Below are 19,711 nucleotides of genomic sequence, written 5' to 3' on the forward strand. Positions count from 1 at the left end.
GACTGCTGGATTTTCTTTTCCGTCAGTGCTTGAAAAGTCACAATTCTGGACACTACTGCACTTTAGTTTGTACCCTTTTGGTTCACAGGTGCGTGATTTTGCTCCAGCAGGTCTGACTCATGCTGCTACTGTTTGCTCTTGGTAATTGCCAGCAAAAGAGACTCACTCTGCAGAAATCAGTGAATTTAATGTCGCCGTCTTCTCAAATGGATGTTAGAAAGGAAAACAAGCACCCGAGACCCCCTTTCTGAACGAGAGAGAACGCATCGGCACATGCGCTATGATTCGCAAATTCTGATCAGAAATATTCTCCCTCCACCAGTAAGATTGAGCTCTGTCGTTCACTTTATCAGCGAGCACCCTGAAAATGAAATGTCATGGACCTGGGCTGTGTGTGTGGACTCCACTGCCCCTTCCCACTGATCCACGTCTGTCCCCTTCTTGTTCTCGGCCTCCCCTCGACCTTTGCCAGCGACAGGCTTCCAAGGCCCCTCTTAGATTGTGCAGAATCCAGGTGTCTGTAGGACCGTTGTCGTTAAGCTGAACACGACCATCGTGTCCACATTCTTTCTTTCAAAACTGGAGAAACTCACACCTGGTGGAGGGAAGGAACCTGTTTGAGCTAATTAGTGGCTAATGAGGCTCAAACCTGAATATGAGTTCAAGAGGGGGTCGGTCAACCTGGAGAAATAGACATGAATTAAGTACAGAGCTCTATATGCACCTGACTGCATACGAGGGGCCTTATACACCTTATCTCATTTAATCTCAGTAGTGCTATAAGGTAGCAGGTATTATGTCTGTTTTATAAATGACAGAAGAAAGCCCTTGAAAGAGTTAGCAACATATTCAAGGTCACCCAGCTAATAAGTGACAGAAATGGGATTTGAACTCTGGTCTGTCTGCCTCCGAGACACTCTTCTCTTTAGAACAGGTTGAGAACTAAGAAGCCTAGGTGTCAAATCTAGCCCACAACGATTTGCTTGGCCGCTAGAGTGGTGTCTGTTTGCCTGTTTGAATTCATTGCCAACATTGAAAAAATCCAAAGATTTCAAATAAAAATCTGGAGATCCAGATCCCCTTGCCAGTTTGGTAGGTCCGGACACTTCAGGCAGGACTCCCACACGTCAGCAGTGAGTAGCAGCTCCCCACCCCCCCTCAGACCCGGCTTGCATTCTCCCGGATGCGTTCTGCACCCTTTCTTCCTGCGTCTCACTAAGCTCACGTCATGTATTTCTGTTACCTGCCTGGTCCTGAAGGCATTGGAATTTCAAGCCCTGCAAACCCTGCATCTTCTCACGTTAATTCACCGGAGTGGACCACACCCTGGGGCAGTTTCCCCCGCAGTGCTCGCCACACCTGATCCCCATGGTCACAGGCAGAAGGTAGTCGACTGACCTCAGAGTGGAAGTCGGCGGCAGAAAAGGGCGGAAAATGGAAGGGTTCGACCCATTAACAACCTCATGTTCTCTCTAACCACTTGGAACGTGCCTGGACATGCTGAAATGCTAACGTCCATACATAGAATTTGGGGCCTGGGCCACCTGGGTGGCTCAGTCGGTTGAGCATCCGACTCTTGGTCTCTGCTCAGGTTCATGATCCCAGGGTCATGGGACTGAGCCCCACATTGGGCTCTGCACTGAGCATGAAGCCTGTTTCAGATTCTGCCTCTCCCTCTGCCCCTCCCGCACTCATGTGCGTGCATGCGTTCACGCTCTCTCTCTCAAATAAAATTTAAAAAAATAAAATAAAAAGAATTTGGGGCCTGATTTTGCCTTAGCTGACAGATAATCATCTCTGATTCTGCATCTTTGTCCAGAACCCTCACACAGAGTTGCATGTGTGAAAAGGGAAAGGGCCCTGGAGGGGCTTAGTTCTGTGGGAAGGGCATTGGGAGAACCGAGCCAGCCTTCTGCGAGTAGCCTGTTGTTTCTTTAACTGAAGGTCATAATACAAATCGTCAATTCAGTGGTTCTGTCAGAGACTGATATACACTCAAGGGAGGGGGACAAGTCCACCAATAAAATACAACTTAGGGTTTAGGATTCCCTCTCCCTAAAAGAAACTAGAGATCAAGACAGCAGCTGCCTCAGATTTAGGAACATGATTCCTCAGTACTTATAACTTGCCATCACCTGGCTTGATTGACACATCATTTTTTTTTTTTTTTTAATTTTTTTTCAACGTTTTTTATTTATTTTTGGGACAGAGAGACAGAGCATGAACGGGGGAGGGGCAGAGAGAGAGGGAGACACAGAATCGGAAACAGGCTCCAGGCTCCGAGCCATCAGCCCAGAGCCTGACGCGGGGCTCAAACTCACGGACCGCGAGATCGTGACCTGGCTGAAGTCGGACGCTTAACCGACTGCGCCACCCAGGCGCCCCGACACATCATTTTAAATCACGGTTAAGAGCTCTGAAGCCTACCAGAAAATATGTAAACCTGTAATAATACAACCTTTTTCTCTGCAGGTTATTTTTGAAGTTGCTTTCAATGGTCCTAAAGGAGGGTATGTTGCCCTGGATGATATTTCTTTCTCTCCTGTTCACTGCCAAAATCAGACAGGTAAGCATTCTCTTTTTCTTTCTCTTTACATATGGAATTTTCCTGATAGACACCTGTGGTCAGGACTTGAATTAATTCTAATTTCCTCACCTCTCCTGTGATCTCCTCCTTTAAAAAATTACTTAACTGAATAGTCATTTTTCTGCTACATTACTCTTTTCTCCCCCACCTCGCAGTGTGAATTTAATTTTTCTGAACCCACAGGGCAGTTGTCAGGTGTTAAGGAACTTTCATCGTCCCTACCTACTAGGTAATGAAAATCAAAGAATACAAACACATTTCCTCCCCATCTTTCTCTTTAAAGGATAGCTTAGATCCATATACAGGTGGCCAAGTAGGTGGAAAAAACTCTCAAACTCTACGGAGTAGAATTATAAAAATCCTTCCCAATTTTATGTATCCAAAACCTATAAATGTCTTCACGTTTAAAGATGTTGGTGTTGGATACAGTTAGCATTTGGGCTAAATGTTACCTACTTAATTTAACTTCTCTTTCTAAGTAAGTCTGCACATTCTTTTATGGTGGCCAGTTTTATAATTTCCATAAACTTGGTGTTTGGAAAAGAGAGGGAATTCTTACTTTCTGGGGAACGAGGTAAACAAATCGATTCAAAGTAAGTTAAAAAATGCCCTAGAGTAAGAAGGACGACACTGTATTCATGCTGGCCCAGATAAATGCAGGGGACCTTACCTTTTAGGGAATTTTTTTTTTGACAGACCCCAGGGAGATAGCGGTTGTCCCATGTTATTAATGAGCCTTCCTTCTGAGTTTAGAAGCATGAGAAGTACATTTTTGAACATGGCCTTTGTAGTCTGACTTTCACTTAAGATAAAAGTTGGTGTCTGATTGCATATGGTCTCAGATATATTCTACCAGCAAGGCGACTGAGAAAGATAATATTTTCTACTTGAGCTGAAGTGTTATTCCAGAATTAGAGAGAAACACTCTAATGTGCTAAAACCAAATGCTATTTTTTTTTTTTACTAATTCTAATTTTTAAAAAGTGGGGGGAAGCTGGTGAAACAGATTGAGCTAGACAGGGTTTACATGTTTACATATTTTCATTAAAATGTTTGAATACAAACTGTAATCAAAGATTTTTAAGAGTCTTTAAAATTGGACAGAACAGACACCAACATTGTTTTACTTCTCCAAATCTGACTGTTCCCTAATCTCATCAGCTAATATTTCAGTGATGTTAATAGTAGTTTCATAATCTCTTGTCATTACTTTTAGAAAGTTTCCTTTTTGTCTCCAGGCATTTACATTGAACTTTTATATTTCCAAGTTATACATATGGAAAAGAGGTTTTTATTCAATACCTGCATGGAGTAGAGGTTGGGATGAAGAGGTGGGCGGGGGGGGGGGGGGGGAGGTAACAGTATCTACTGAGCCATCTTAGAAGTAATATTTGGAAACACTCTCCCTTTTAAAAAAAATACAGAATTGGGGTGCCTGGGTGGCTCAGTTGGTTAAGCATTCAACCTTGGCTCAGGTCACGGTCTCACAGTTGGTGAGTTCGAGCCCCGTGTCGGGCTCTGTGCTGACAGCTCGGAGCCTGGAGCCTGCTTGGGATTCTGGGTCTCCCTCTGTCTCTGCCCCTCCCCAGCTCACGCTCTGCCTCTCTCAAAAATAAACATTAAAAAAAAAATTTTTTTTTAAACATACAGAATCTATGTGAACCCTTTCCCACTGACTGGTGAAAAGAAAGATTTCAGCAAAATAAGGACTATTTGTTAAAAGCACCCGTGGCCCCTCAGTCTCTAAGATTCAGCCCGCATAAAGACACCTCCTCCATAGGGAGCACAGGCGACTCACATTTTCATGTAATTAGGTTAGCCAAGGTTCTGATAGGTCTTGAGAACTTCCCAACGTAGCGACTTTCTTTAAAATGGTTTAACTACATGATCGCAGTGTTATGCTACAGAGCCAGGACTTTGGATTCGTGTCCCTACTCTGCCGCTTACAAACTGTGTGACCTTGGGCATGTTGATTCACCTCTCTGTCTGATTAACCTCCGTTTCCACATGTATAGGGCAAGGGTAGAAGAATCTGTTCCACACCATTGGGAAGATGAGAAGGTTAATGTCCGTGAAGGCCTGAGCAGAGTATGGCACACAGAAAATGCTTGGCCTTGAGGCTTCATGTTATTTATTGAATTTTCAAAATACTCCCATCCACTCCCTGGGGAACAAAGGAGTCAGATTGAAACTAGAGAACCAGCAAAGGGCACCAGCTTGGTGAATGGGTGAGCTGGAGCCTGCTTTATGCCTTTCATTCAGCAGCTGTGGGCCAGATTCTGAGTCTTACAAGCTGAGCCCTCCAGTTTCCATACTTCATCTTACATTTCACAAATAGTTTATGCCCTTCTGTTTTATAACAGGTGCCAACATTTTTTTCCTTATCTTGGTTAGCTCCAGACTTGCTTTTCCCAGCTGGATCTAGCATTTTCTTCCCCCGTTCTCCCTGAGTAGGCTGAGACAGGAATTATTTCAACATATGAAACATCTCATTCCCACCATCTGGTTGGGCTTAGAGTTAATCCAGTCTCCCAGACCCAGGACCCATCACAGTGTCGTAGGTGTTAAACACCAGAGTCATGTAGCTCCGCACATATTCCCCCAGGATGCTGCCAGAGGACAGTGACAACTCCCCATGCCCCCTAGTTGAGTTAGGGCACTTCCCTTCCAAGCCTTTTCCACCCACAACCTCCCCATCCACCACCATGTTTGGCCTAACATCTAGAAGGTAGGAATCAGCTCTCCTTTTAGGCTGTAAATCCTTGAATGGCCAACAGGTGATTTCATCCACTCCTAGGGATCCTGGCTCAGTGCCCGACCCCAAACTAAGAGCTCCCTCTCTTCTGCCTTACACACGCCCAATCTCCTCCCTGGGCTAGGGTCCACCCATCTGGCTCCGGGACTGGAAGGGTCCTGACACTCATGGATGTACCCTTCAAAGGATTTCTGCTTGGCCCATCCACCAACAACACACTGCTCACTTGATGTCTGATTGGAAACCTGGCTCCGGTGGTTGCCTTGGTTACAGCTGCAGTTGCCTTAGCTCAGACCTCAAGCATCTCCACAGCCTGGTCAGTGGCCCAGCCCCTACTCCCTCAAGACTCCTCAGCCTGGCGCCAGGTCTCGCTCACTCTGTCTCCAAGCCAGCTCTGAGCTGTCTCCGCCTACTTTCGGGCTGGCTCCTGCTAAAATAAAACTGCTGTACAAGTGTAGCAGCCTACAGACCACGCTGCACCCCAGATCTCTCTAGCACTGCAGGGGCTGATGATTAAAAGGCTGCTGATGAGCTTTTAGAGGTCTGGGGCTGATACTGAGTCTATCTCCATGAACTTCATGGGGCAGGGGAAAGGATGAGACATGCTACCAATGGCTTCTCCTTCCACCTGATTAGAATATTTTCAAAGCCTTTCATTTCTAAAAAGTGCAAATGTCATAAAGCAAGTAATAAACTAAATCTTACATCATGATGCCTTTTGGTACCTTGTTCAAGGGGACTTCCTTCCTTCCTTCCCTTCTTCCTTCCTTCCTTCCTTCCTTCCCTTCTTCCTTCCTTCCCTTCCTCCTTCCTTCCTTCCCTCCTTCCTTCCTTTCTTCCCTCCTTCCTTCCCTCCTTCCTTCCTTCCCTTCTTCCTTCCTTCCTTCCTTCCCTCCTTCCTTCCCTTCTTCTTTCCTTCCCTTCCTCCTTCCTTCCTCCTTCCTTCCTTCCTTCCCTTCTTCCTTCCTTCCTTCCTTCCCTTCTTCCTTCCTTCCTTCCTTCCCTTCTTCCTTCCTTCCTTCCCTTCTTCCTTCCCTCCTTCCTTCCTCTTTCTTTCTTTCTTCCTTCCTTCCTTCCTTCCTTCCTTCCTTCCTTCCTTCCTTCCTTCCTCTCTGGTCAACTGATGTTCAAGGGCTTCCAACTGCCTGTGATTCCTCCCTATACTTCAAATAGGTCATTAATGTTCAACTGTGATGGCCACTCAGCCCATATGCTCTGAAACAAGCCTTAAGCAAAGGCTTTCCATCCACCCCAGATTCTGGTGAGCTCATTTGGGGTCACAAACAGGCCCTCTGGCCCTGTCTTCAGGAATTAGATACTGTCTCATAGCAGAAGCAACATTCTGGGTGAAAACGATTTAGGCTTTCAGTTATGCTTTTGAGATTTTCTTTTTATCAGACCTTCTCAGGACCCCAGACAAATCCATTTCTAGGACTAGGTATTTAACAAGGGAATATAATCGCATTCTCAGAAAAATCTTTTCTGCGTGACTCAGTGTCACCATGGAGTGAACTGATCCATGCTTACTTTTAAGTTTTAATACCACCTCTTGCCTCTCATGCCCACCTAATAAATGGGTTATGATTCTCTTGTGGTTGCCCAGGGGGATATTCCTTGGGATATATTCCTGATGAGTGATTTCACTGACCTGCTGTTCTCTTTGTGTGTGGCTTTTGGGAGCACTACACCATTTTCTGAACTAGACGGGCATCTGTAGATTGTGCCTTTTCAACTACTTTTTCATTACCACGTGGCAGGGGGGTAACTAACCAATATGGGGTCTCCCCTTGTCTCAAATCTGCATGGGGGGGGGGCTGGTGTCAGAGGATCCTTGTCTGTGTGAACATCATACTCATTTTTCAAAGACTTTATTTTCATGGCTTAAAGATACTCCCAGATGCTCACAGAGCCAGGCCTAGCAATGTGTGGGCAGGCCCACCTGTCACAGAGCATTGAGAATGCCCTTTATTTCCTGATCTCCTCTCTGGCTCATCAGGATGCCTTCCTTGCACACTTGGCAGGGTGTGTCTCCTGAGATACCATTGGGATCCAATTATACAGGAATGTTTTATTCCTAATCTTCTTTTTTTGTTTGTTTGTTTGTAATGTGGTTTTGGTCACTTATTTTTTTAATTTAGAGTTTTTAGAACTTTATTTTAGTATCATTTTAAACTCAGATAAAATTTGTAAGAATTGGGGTGCCTGGGTGGCTCAGTTACATGTCCGACTTTGGCTCAGGCCATGATCTCATGGTTTGTGCGTTCGAGCCCCACGTGGGGATCTGTGCTGACAGCTCGGAGCCTGGAGCCTGGAGCCTGCTTCAGACTCTGTGTCTCCCTCTCTCTCTGCCCCTCCCCCACTCACACTCTGTCCCTCTCAAAAATAAACATTAAAAAAAATTTTTTTTTTAATTTTCAAGAATACTATAAAGAACTCTCATGTACTCTTCACCCAGATCTACAAATTAACATTTTGCCACATTTGCTTTATTGACCATGTAAGAGTAAGTTGTAAACATTATGCCCCTTACCCTAAATACTTCAGTGTGTAGTTTCTAAAACCCAGCACATTTTCCAGCATGCTATCAGATAATTATAAAGTTGAGGAAATTTGGGGTCACCTGGGTGGTTCAGTCAGTTAAGCCTCTGGCTCTTGACTTCAGCTCAGGTCATGGTCTCATGGTTCATGGGTTCAAGCCCCAAATGGAAAGCCTGCTTGGGATTCTGTCTCCATCTCTCTCTGCCCCTCCCCTGCTTGTTCTCTCTCTCTCTCTCTCTCTCTCTCTCTCTCTCTCTCTCTCTCAAAAATCAGTAAACATTAATAACAAGTTCAGGAAATTTGGCACTGATACGGTATTATCAACTAACCTATGATCCACATACTAATTTCACCACTTGTCCCAATGCTGTCTTTTTTTTTCTTGATGTTTGTTTATTTTTGAGGGGAGGGAGGGAGGGAGGGAGGGAGAGAGGGAGGGAGGGAGAGAGAGAGAGAGAGAGAGAGAGAGAGAGAGAGAGAGAATGAGTGGGGGAGGGGCAGAGAGGGAGGGGGACAGAGGATCCAAAGCGGGCTCTGTGCTGACAGCAGCAAGCCCAATGCAAGGCTCAAACCCACGAACCACGAGATCATGACCTGAGCTGAAGTTGGACACTTAACCAACTGAGCCACCCAGGCACCTCCCATTTATATTTATATGCTATGTGTTTTCCTGGACCAAGATTGAATCTCGGCACCCTTGTAGTATTTGGTGGTCATACGTCTTTCATCCCCTTTAATCTGGGCTAAACTCTCTTGCTTTGGGAATTCAGGAATTGAGAGTATAGTGAGTGTTTGTCCATAAACAGCTCCCTGTTTCATTAGGTCACTGCTCCCAGAATTCAAATGTTTCTCTAGAGGTAATTTCCCATTTATTCAAAACAGTGCCCTCTTTCTCTGGCCCTAAAAGTTTAGACCAGTATTATGTCAGCCTGCAGAACAGGATCACAGTTGGCTATGTTGAATGTGTCCCAAACTGTGACAGTCACATCCCTTCTGGACTCGGATGATCTGAACAGTGAAATTTACAATCACTTGTTGCTGTACCAAGTTATTCACAAAAAAGCAGAAATCTTTTATGTTTCATTCCCTCCAGGCAATCTGAAATGAGGTGGTATTTATAGACCAGGGTAAATGATACCAGAATTCAGCAAAAGCCAAAATAATAGCAGTATGGGTGATGAAATTGGTGTGACTTTTTGAACCTCGTGATTTATACTGAGCAATGATTTTCTTCAAGCAGATCAGCTCCTGTGACTAATATCAATTATCAACAGACAGCAGCTGTGCTGGTGACACAGATTGATCAACAAAGGAAAATCATTTCTGGAAAATATAATTTCTAAAATACCTGTCTTAGAGAAAAATTAAGAATTCCTTAAAATCTTTATCTTTTTCTTTCTCTTTAATTTTCTATGAATGAATTTTGAATTGTGAAGAACTATGTGAATAATTGTTCCCAGTCTTTACATTATGAAAGGAAATGTCTTTTGAAGTGTGGTACTTCTTTATTTTTTATAGAGAGTGTGAACAGAGCTCCTTCTCTCCATCCCTTTAGGGAGGAAAAGAACAATTTTCCTGTCATGCTGAGATGTTAGCTTGATGCTAACCTGCCAGCATGCCATTAGGGTAAAAATATTTTTGTGTGTTTTATGTATTCCGTCTCCCCTGGCACGAATATGTATGTATTTGTCAACCCGTTGATGTAGTCCCTTGAGACCCTTGAGTCTGGCTCTTTAACTTTGGTTCTCCTTTGTTCAGAACTTCCTTTCAGTGCCATGGAAGCCAGCTGCAATTTCGAGGAAGATCTCTGCAACTTTTATCAAGACAAAGAAGGTCCAGGCTGGACCCGGGTGAAAGTAAAACCAAACATGTATCGGGCCGGAGACCACACATCAGGCATCGGTAAATTGGGGGCTGTGCCCACCGGGCGCCGGGGGTGGGAGTGCTCCAGCTGCCAATCTTACTCCACACCCATCAAGATGGCAACTTAAACAAAAAAGGGCAGCTGTGAAAAAACAAATGCGATCAGGCAATCTTGTGTTTGGCCTCTTTTTAAAACTTAGAATTCGATTTGCCAGTTGCTTAAATAGTCAAACCTTTCGACATTATCTTGCTCTTCCCCTCAGGTGGAGAAGTACTTTTGTCTTTTTTTTTAAAGTGTATTTATTTATTTTGAGTAAAAGAAAGGGAGAGAGAGAGTGGGAGCAGGAGCAGGGTAAAGGCAGAGACAAGTAGAGACAGAGAATCTCAAGCAGACTCCTTGCTGTCAGCACAGAGCCCGATGGAGGGCTCTGTCCCACAAACCGAGAAATCATGACCTGAGCTGAAATCAAAAGTTAGAGGCTTAACTGAACTGAGTCACTCAGGTGCCCCTATGGAGAAGTACCTTTAAAAAGCTATTAAAAAAAAAAAAAAAGCTATTAGATTACAACTATATGAAACATCCAGAATAGGCAGATTCATAGAGACAGAAAGCAGATTAGTGTTGTCCAGGGGCTGGGGACGGGGGATGGGAAGTTCCTGTTTAATGGGTATAGAGTTTCCTTCTGGGTGATGAAAATGTACTGGAATTAAGCAGTGGTGGTGGTTGCCCAGCATTGGTGAATGTACTAAATGCCGCTGAACTGTAGGTTTTAAAATGGTTAAAATGGTAAATTTCCTGTTATGTGTGATTTACTCAACAAACAGATATTGTAGGGCAAGAGAAGCTAAAAAAGCTGTTGGGAAAATGTCAGGGGCGGGGCACTTGATGGCTCGGTCTACAAGGAACTATTGGAAACCAGTTTGAGCTCCCCTGTGTAAGGAACCTACCTAATTACTTTGATGGCATCCCCTGTGAAACCCACTCCCGTAGAGATGGATGCAAAGAGCTTGTTTTCAAGGGTTGGTGTCTAATTCATTTATTCAATGCCTGTTTATATACTAGGCACTGGGGTATGTTAATACACTGATGAAACTTAACATTTCAGGGGCGCCTGGGTGGCTCAGTCAGTTAAGTATCCGACTTCAGCTCAGGTCATGATCTCGCTGTCCATGAGTTTGAGCCCCGCATTGGGCTCTGTGCTGATGGCTCAGAGCCTGGAGCCTGCTTCCGATTCTGTGTCTCCCTCTCTCTCTGCCCCTCCCCCGTTCATGCTCTGTCTCTCTCTGTCTCAAAAATAAATAAACGTTAAAAAAAAAATTAAAAAAAAAAAAAAAAAAAACATTTCAGAGCACCTTACTTGCACAGGGCCCGGGAAGGGCTTTGAAACAGGGACCTCACAATTTTATACTTGTCATCGTGTATTCTTTTCTAACAGTCATTTCAACGGGCAAGAGAAATGTTAGACAGATATATACACAAATAAACGTATAAGGTATGTGCTATGGAAGAAATGAAAAGTGGGCTCTGAGAGAGATTAGGGGAGAGAGCCTAATTTTGGTAGGAGATCCTGGGAAGGCTTTTCTGAGGAGAGAGGGTATTAGCCAGGAGAGGGGGAGGAATCCAGGCAGAGGGAACAGCATCTGTGAAGTCCTGAGCATGGGAAGAACGGGACACCCCGAGTAGTTGGAAGGTTAGTACGGCTGCACTGAGGGCAGGAGAGTGGAAGAAAATGAAGTTAGGAGGTAGACCATGGCATGGCAGGCCAGAGTAAGCATTTGGGGATTGTTTTTTATAAAGTAAATGAGAAACCAGTCAAAGATTTTAGGGAAGAGAAGAGTAGAATTAAATTCATGTTTCAAGAATGTTGCTGTGGCTGTGCATGGCCACCCCTACTAATCTGCCCCGGTGGCCCAGTGAAGTACCACAGACTGTGTGACCTGAACAGCAGAACCGTGTTTCCTCACAGTTCTGGAGGTGGAAAGTCCTAGACACAGATGTTGTCAGGGTTGGTTTCTGGCGAGACCTTACTTTCTGCCTTGTAGGTAGATGGCGCCTTCTCACTGTGTCCTCACATGGCCTTTGCTCCACATGTATACGTGAAGAGAGAAAGAGAGGTCTCCGGGCACCTGGGTGGCTCAGTCGGTTAAGCCTCCAACTTCAGCTCAGGTCGTGATCTTGCAGTCTGGGGGTCCGAGCCCCACATCTGTGCTGACAGCTCGGAGCCTGGAGCCTGCTTCCAATTCTGTGTCTCCCTCTCTCTCTGCCCCTCCCCCATTTGCACTTTGTGTCTCTCTGTTTCTCAAAAATAAACATTAAAAAAAAAAAGAGAGAGAGGTCTCTGGTGTCTCTTCCTCTCAGGAGGACACCATTTCTATATGATTAAGACTTCATCCTCATAACCTCATTTAATTACCTCCTTAAAGGCCCAATCTTCAAATAAAGTTGCATTGGGAATTAGGTTTTCAGTCAGTGGATTTTAGGGGGAATTAGGTTTTCAGTCAGTGGATTTTAGGGGGAATTAGGTTTTCAGTCAGTGGATTTTAGGGGGAATTAGGTTTTCAGTCAGTGGATTTTAGGGGGACACGACTCAGTCCATGCACGGGAAATAACCCAAGAACCTTTTGCCACATGAATTAAATAATTGGGTGAGGCTAAACTAAATGAACACTGAGGCGATCCAAAGAGCTGACACGTTATTCCAGTGGCAGAGCTGTGGCTTACCCTGTGCCTGGCAAAATGGAGCGCGAGGCCATGAGCAGATACACCAGCCCAGTGAACGCTCCTGTCTTCCCGCATCTGACGTGGTGCTGTTGGCCATTGGCATGTTCTTCGTGGCCTGGTTCTTTAGTATGAGGTTACTCCTCCACGTATACTCAGGATACCTACAAAGAGCTCCTCATCTCCGTGGTGGCTTGGCCTTCATGGGCTTTGGAGTCCTCTTCCTACTGCCCTGGGTTGGTGTCTGCGTGCGTTCCCAAGGGTTCCAACCAGGAGGCTTCACTGAATCCCTGGTTTTGTAAATTAATTTTTTTTTTTTTTACTTTTGCTGGGGGTGTCCCACCTGCTGCTCCCAATAAAGGCAGATGTGTGACTATCAAAAAAAGGGGGAAAAAATTGATGGGGGAGGAACAGAAGAAGGAAAGAAAGAAAAGTAGGGTATTATTTTTTTCATTTCTACCCAGGTTTTCTTGAATGCATGGATCTGTTTTAAGTTTACCCTGGGGGTCTGGAGCTAGGTGAGAGGAGAGGTTCTTGACCTTATGTTTCTTTTTGTTATTTAGAAGAAAGAATTATTCTTCTTTGGACCCTTTTATTGTGCAGATTAGGTACTTGAGAGATATTTTTTGGTTGAATGGCAGGCTGCAACAACATAGATTTGGGGGACAACAGAATTCAGTCCATAACACTACTCATGTGAAAGCATCCAAATTCCAAGGACTGCCAGGCCAGCCTGTAATCTCTCTATCTCCACTGGTCGCTGCAGAGATAAGAAGGAAAAATCTGCTCTGGGCCTTACATTCACTAGGACCTGGTGCTAGATATGCCCTCTGTATCGCCTGGTTGCCCCAGGAAGCTGGAGTCCCAAGATGATTATATCCCTTTTGCTTCATGAAAAGCACAAATCCTCACCGATGCCTGGAACCTGAGCATATCCAGGTGGACATCTACACTGGTTTATGAAGTTTACTTAGAACTGGAGAAGTGTTATTTGTAATAGCGTCACGTGGATATATTCTGTCACTTTTAAGCCACAGATTTAACAAAACATGTTCTATCATTTAAAGCCTATGGAGGGGCGCCTGGGTGGCTCAGTTGGTTAAGCAGCCGATTTTGGCTCCAGTCATGATCTCACGGCTTGTGGGTTTGAGCCCCGCATCAGGCTCTGTGCTGACGGGTACTGGAGTCTGGAGCCTGGAGTCGGCTTCAGATTCTGTGTGTCCCTCTCTCTCTGCCCCTCGCCCACTCACTCTCTGTTTCTCTCTCTCAAAAAAAAAATAAACATTGAAAAAAAATTTTTTTTAAGCTTATGGAAATAGTCTGTTGGCAAATTCCACTACTTTCAGCCAGATTTTTCCATTTGATAATCTGGGCTAGATTATGTAAGTTTTTCATTGCTGATTTCCTGAATGTTCTGTCCGGTTCGCAGGGTATTACTTGCTGGCCAACACAAAGTTTACATCTCAGCCTGGCTACATTGGAAGGCTCTACGGTCCATCCCTGCCGGGAAATTTGCAGTATTGTCTACGTTTTTATTATGCCATCTATGGGTTTTTAAAAATGAGTGACACCCTAGCAGTTTACATCTTTGAAGAGAACCACGTAGTTCAAGAGAAAATTTGGTCTGTGCTGGAGTCTCCAAGGGGTGTCTGGATGCAAGCTGAAATCACCTTCAAGAAGCCTATGCCAACCAAGGTACAGTAGAGCCAGCAAAACCCTTTGCTCCCCTTCCGTGTCTGGGCTGGGTTAGTGAATTTCTGTTTATTTTCACCTGGCCGACGTGTTATTTTTCTTCTGTTCAAAGTGAAAGCCCCACCACTACACTGTATCCGAGCCATGCACGAATGATATTACATACAAGTTCTTTTCAGTTTTCTGTCTCAGAATCATGGCCACCTAGAGGATTCACTTGTTTATTTCTTAGATTCCCTGAGAATAGACCGAAGGCGGGGAATATATAAACAGTCCAGGTTCAACAGCTAAACTTTAATTTGAAACCAGAATTCTCTCTCTCTCTCTCTCTTTTACACACACACACACACACACACACAATACACATGTGTGCCTGTGGGAATACTAATTGCTTTATTTTTTTTAACTTTTTGTTAATGTTTATTCATTTTTTGAGAGACAGAATGTGAGTTGGGGAGGGGCAGAGAGAGAGGGAGACACAGAATCTGAAGCAGGCTCCAGGCTCTGAGCCGTCAGCACAGAGCCAAACGCAGGGCTCAAAATCACAAACCACGAGATCATGACCTGAGCCGAAGTCGGACTTTCAATCGACTGAGGCACCCAGGTGCCCCTCTAAAGCTTATCTTAACACAGAGTAGGGAAGCTCAGTAAAAAAATGAGAGCTAACCCAGACAGAGAGGATTCACTTGTAAGGGTACCATCAGCGGCTGATTTTGAGAGTGATGAGAATACAAAGAGAGCTTTACTGCAAGAGGAATATAAAAGAAAACTATAGTCTCCCAAGCTGAACAACTCCTAAACTTAAGGAAGCTTTACAGAAGCAATAAATTCTGTCAGCTACAACCCAGACATGAAACCAGTATGGGCAAATCCGGTTTTTTTACAGCCCCTCATTCAACCAGAAAATATCTCACGAATCCACACTCTGAGAGAGATGGGCTAAAGATGGGTCAGAAAGGTCCCTTCCTTCAAACAAATGACTCACACAAGGGGAGCTCAGAAAAAATTGTTCAGTGAACGGATCAATCAGTTGATCACATTTACTAACTAGGAATTAATCCAAAGTCCAGCTTCCCTCAGGAAAGATACAAACCTGGAAGAACAGTGAAACCTTCTTCACAAACATTAATGGCTCAAGATTGTCTTAGTTGTAACCATCCAGACAGAATCATGACTTGATCCATCCATAACTTTCTGCTACGGAAATTTGGTATGCCATCCCCATCATAATGATTCCTGGTTACTTTTAGTCCATTGGAATACCCACCAGGGCATGATTAAATTTTCTCAATGACTAATCCAAGATCTTTGAAAATCTTTACAAAGTTCTTTTCCATTGCTAGGCAAGACGAAATTGTGCTTATAATGACAGGGCCACCTCCCTGACTTACTTCTAGAAGGGGTTGAGCCAATTTATGATACCTCTAGAAGAATGTAAGCATAAAGGTTTACCACAGCCTCCTGAGTGCAGCTTCTCTTATTTTTATGCTGATTAAATAGGTAGTGTCATTATAGGTATCCCCTTGTCAACTCCATCAGACTTTGTTCCCCTGAAAAAACAGATATTTTGTTCACCTCCTGGGTAATAGGGAAAGCTAGTTGATGATTCTGGTGCCACATTCCTACTCCATCCTAGTCTAGACTCATATCTAAGCTGACTGGCTAGCCAATTCCTAACATTTCCTGAGGGAGCCTATCTTTCCATACATGTCATCTGACATTTCCAATGTCATTGACTTTGCTCTTTGATCTGTTTCTCCAGGAGGTATCCAAGCCTGTCTGCCTCTTAGGGATCCCAAAGGCTTAAACTGTTTCCCATGATCAATTATGTAACTCTGGCAAGTAGTTATGGTAACATACACACATGAGCAGACATGTACCAGATTCACATAATCAAGGATGTGCCAGAAAGTAATGAAATTTTTGTTATACTCCATACTCTGTTTTGCTAATGTTTTTTAAAAAGGGGGGGATATAATAAGCGTTTTATTCATTAATTCGGCTTTCATTTATTTGTTCCTTTATTCAACCAACATTTATTAGGTATGTGCTCAGTGCAGGGGATATAAAGATGAACGAGGCTTACATCCTGCCTTTGAGGAGGTGGTGACAAATGATAAAAGATTAAGATACAGATATGTAAGCAACTAATAACAGTACAATCTCACTGTCTCATGCAAGGGAGAAAAATAGTCATTTTACCGATTGGACATAGAAAAGATAATGACAGGAGGGGCTCAGCTGAGCCGGTGGGGGGGGGTGGGGTTAGGTTCAGGCCATCTGGATGCTAATTCCTACTCATGCCCCCACCCACCCCACTTCACCCTGTCCCCCCATATCCTCTACTCACACACACATGGGGTGTTTAGGAACCTGCCTGCTCCTTCAGGGTGAGTCCCTGCTGGTCCCTGACACCCATGGAACAGGAGCAGGCCCCCCCAGCCAATAAGGATGCGCTGGGCAACTCGCCCTTTTCCTCTTTGGCTGACTTCCAGCCCCTCCCAGCAGCCTCCCTCTCCCTTCCTGACCACAGACGGAAAACTGAATGTGGATCCGGTGGGGGCAGGGAAGTTCTTACCGTCGTAGAAGACGAGTCATGGATCTGGCCTCAAAACCCATGAGGAGATGATACAACTCAACACTAGGAAACTCTGGACACATGTCTGAAGGTGGCCGCAAGTTTTTAGCAGGTCGCAGCTCCTCAGAGAGTGAGAGAGAGCCATCTGACGGCCACCACAGGGGCATGCATTAAGTAAGGCAGGAAACTACAGTTGACTTATGTAACATCCACAGGTGGAAGTAAGATACAGACTGTTTCAGAGAAGGGATCACATGAAAAGTCAGTTGCCCTCACTCCTCCCTCCCCCTGAATTCAAACTCCAATTCAGCATCTTTTTCTGGTGGTTTTCTTCCTGATTCGGGGACATTTTCCTCTTTAGTTTTAAATATTGTATTTCCACCTCTGTTTCTGGATTCACGAACTTGAATAGCATTCCCTGCTACGAAAGATAAGGACTTGAGTCCTTCTTTTCTCTCTCTTACGGTTTTTAGTTCTATTTTTTTTAATGTTTATCTTTGAGAGAGACAGAGACAGAGAGAACGAGTGGGGGAGGGGTAGAGAGACAGGGAGACAGAGGGTCTGAAGCAGGCCCCACACTGCCAGCAGAGCCCGACGCAGGGCTCAAACTCGAGAACCTCGAGATCATGACCTGCGCCGAAGTCAGATGCTCAACTGGAACACAGCACTGCCTCCCGCCCTGGGCGGCTGCACACCTGGTTTCCTCTGCCTAGACTCTTCTTAAGTCGCTCATGGCTTGAAACCTCACTTCCACAGAGAACGCTTCTCTGGCCCCACTCCCCAGAATCGGCATCTTAAGCCTCTTGTTCATCCTCTTGGAGACAGTGTAACACAGCGATGAGGAGCACAGACACGGGAGTCTCTCTGGTTTCGGATCGTCATGCTACCCTTTATGGGCTTTGCGATCTTAGGACTTTTTAAAATAGAGATGTGATTGACATGTGGCTTTATATTAGTTTCAGGTGTACAGTCTAATGATTCAATATTGGCTTATATTGTGAAATGATCACCACAATGAGTCTAACCTGTGGCAACCATACAGGTACCGATTTGTTCTTGTGATGAGAGCTTTTAAGATCTACTCGCTCAGCAACTTTTAAATAGCAACACAGTATTGTTGACTGTAGTCACCATGCTGCACATTACATCCCCGTGACTTGTTTCTCTTACAACTGGAAGTTTGTACCTTTTGACCCCCTTCATTATTTCACCCACCCTCTACCCCTGACCTCTGGCAACCACTGATTTGTTCTCCATATCTATAAGCTTGGATTTCTTTTCTTATTTAGATTCCACATATAGGTGAGATCACATAACATTTGCTTGTCTCTTATTTCTCTGAGCATAATGCCCTCAAGGTCTGTGTTGTTACCTATGGCAAGGTTTCATTCTTTTTCATGGATGAATGGCAGTCTCTGACTTTTTTTTTTAATTAAAAAAAAATTTTTTTAACGTTTATTCATTTTTAAGAGGCAGAGAGAGACAGAGAGAGAGGGAGATACAGAATCCAAAGAAGGCTCCAGGCTCTGAGCTGTCAGCACAGAGCCAGAAACGGGGCTCAAACTCACAAACCCCGAGATCATGACCTGAACCGAAGCCGGACGCTTAACCAACTGAGCCACTCAGGTGACCCTTTTTTAAATTTTTTAAATGTTTGTTTATTTTTGAGAGAGAGTGAGCGAGTGGGGGAGAGGCAGAGAGGAAGACAGAGGATCTGAAGTAGGCTTCGTGCTGAGAGCTGAGAGCCCAATGGGGAGCTCGAACTCACAAACCGTGAGATCATGACCTGAGCAGAAATCAAGAGTCGGATGCTTAACCAACAGAGCCACCAGGGTCCCCGACATTCTCTTACTTTTTTCAGTCTGTTTCTTCCTTACTTTTGTCAGGTAGAACCCAAAACCTAGCAGCTATTTGGATCACAATTGTTCGCTAATTGTCTGTGGGATGACTTCCGGGTTCTGACTTTTGAACAGTGCTTGTTGACCCTCTGGGAAGCTTTTAAAATGCCCATCGTCCATCTCCCCATAAAAACATAACCTTCCCGAGGGCAGGGACCTTCTCAGTCTTGTTCATTTCTGTATCTGCAGCCTCTAACACTGTGCCAGATGCAAAGTAGGTCATCGGGAGCATTTTGTTCAATGGATTTAGTTTGCTATCTATGTGGTCAGTGGCTACATAGGTAAATAATGAAAATAACAATGAAAAATGAAAAATAAAAGAATGAATGAGTGGACTCTCCAAGGCCGGTAAGTGGCAGAGTTTCACGCGTGTCTGTCTAGCTCGGAAGCCTGCGCTTTGGCACAGGTAGATGGCTCGGGGTTTCTATCCAGTGTCGGGGAAGGCTTGTTCTCGGGCAGCTGCAGAAAGTGAGGCTCCCCAATGTGCCTTGGGGCATAGGTACCTCCTGTTACTTTATTTCATTCTTACCACACTCCTGCAAGGGAAGTGAGGTGTTTGCTTTCAGTGTCCTTGCCATCCTAGAATGCAGAGTGCACCCAAGGTCACGTTCTGCTAGAAGTGAATGCCTAAGCTCAGGGCTTATTGTACCGTTGTTGGCAAGAACCTTCTCTCTCCCCTTCATGTCCTCATGGAGTGTGAGATCAAGTGTGAGAAGTCGGGCCCAACTCAAAGAGAGTGAATGGCTGTGATTTCCTACTTGTTCCCGAGCTTGAAGCCTTATATTTGTGTTTTGACTACACCTGGCTTCATCCTGGTCCCAATTCTCCTGGGTGGAAATGTTTGGTAGGTATGTTTGAGTATCTATGCTGCATATTCAAAATAATAACAACAATAACCCCTTACATTTGCACTGATAGTATAACCTGCTTCCATGAATGGGTCGTGGGAGCCCAGAGCTGAGCTGAATGAGAGGCAGCGTGGGCTCAGAGAAGTCAACACTTTTAGCCTCTCCCTGCATGTTTTTTTTTCTTATTCCTAATACCTATACGTTACCTCATCTGTGCCTTCCCGGATGCTTTC

The 19,711-nt window shown here is 44.6% G+C and overlaps 1 protein-coding gene and 1 pseudogene across 3 annotated transcripts in view; both read left to right on the plus strand.

The window, feature by feature from the left end:
- Positions 1-19,711, plus strand: part of MAMDC2 (MAM domain containing 2) — a 172,694-nt gene that overhangs the window by 107,003 nt on the left and 45,980 nt on the right. For all 3 annotated transcript variants that reach the window (XM_078436031.1, XM_060610093.3, XM_060610091.3), the window contains exons 7-9: positions 2,473-2,566; positions 9,639-9,782; positions 13,892-14,157. In XM_078436031.1, coding sequence (XP_078292157.1) covers positions 2,473-2,566; positions 9,639-9,782; positions 13,892-14,157 — 504 coding nt within the window. The remainder of the gene's footprint in view (positions 1-2,472; positions 2,567-9,638; positions 9,783-13,891; positions 14,158-19,711) is intronic.
- Positions 12,070-12,901, plus strand: LOC144613981 (dolichyl-diphosphooligosaccharide--protein glycosyltransferase subunit TMEM258 pseudogene; annotated as a pseudogene).

The sequence above is a fragment of the Panthera onca genome, chromosome D4 (genome assembly GCF_046562875.1).
Source record: "Panthera onca isolate mPanOnc1 chromosome D4, mPanOnc1 haplotype 2, whole genome shotgun sequence".
In the NCBI taxonomy this organism is placed as follows: domain Eukaryota; kingdom Metazoa; phylum Chordata; class Mammalia; order Carnivora; family Felidae; genus Panthera; species Panthera onca.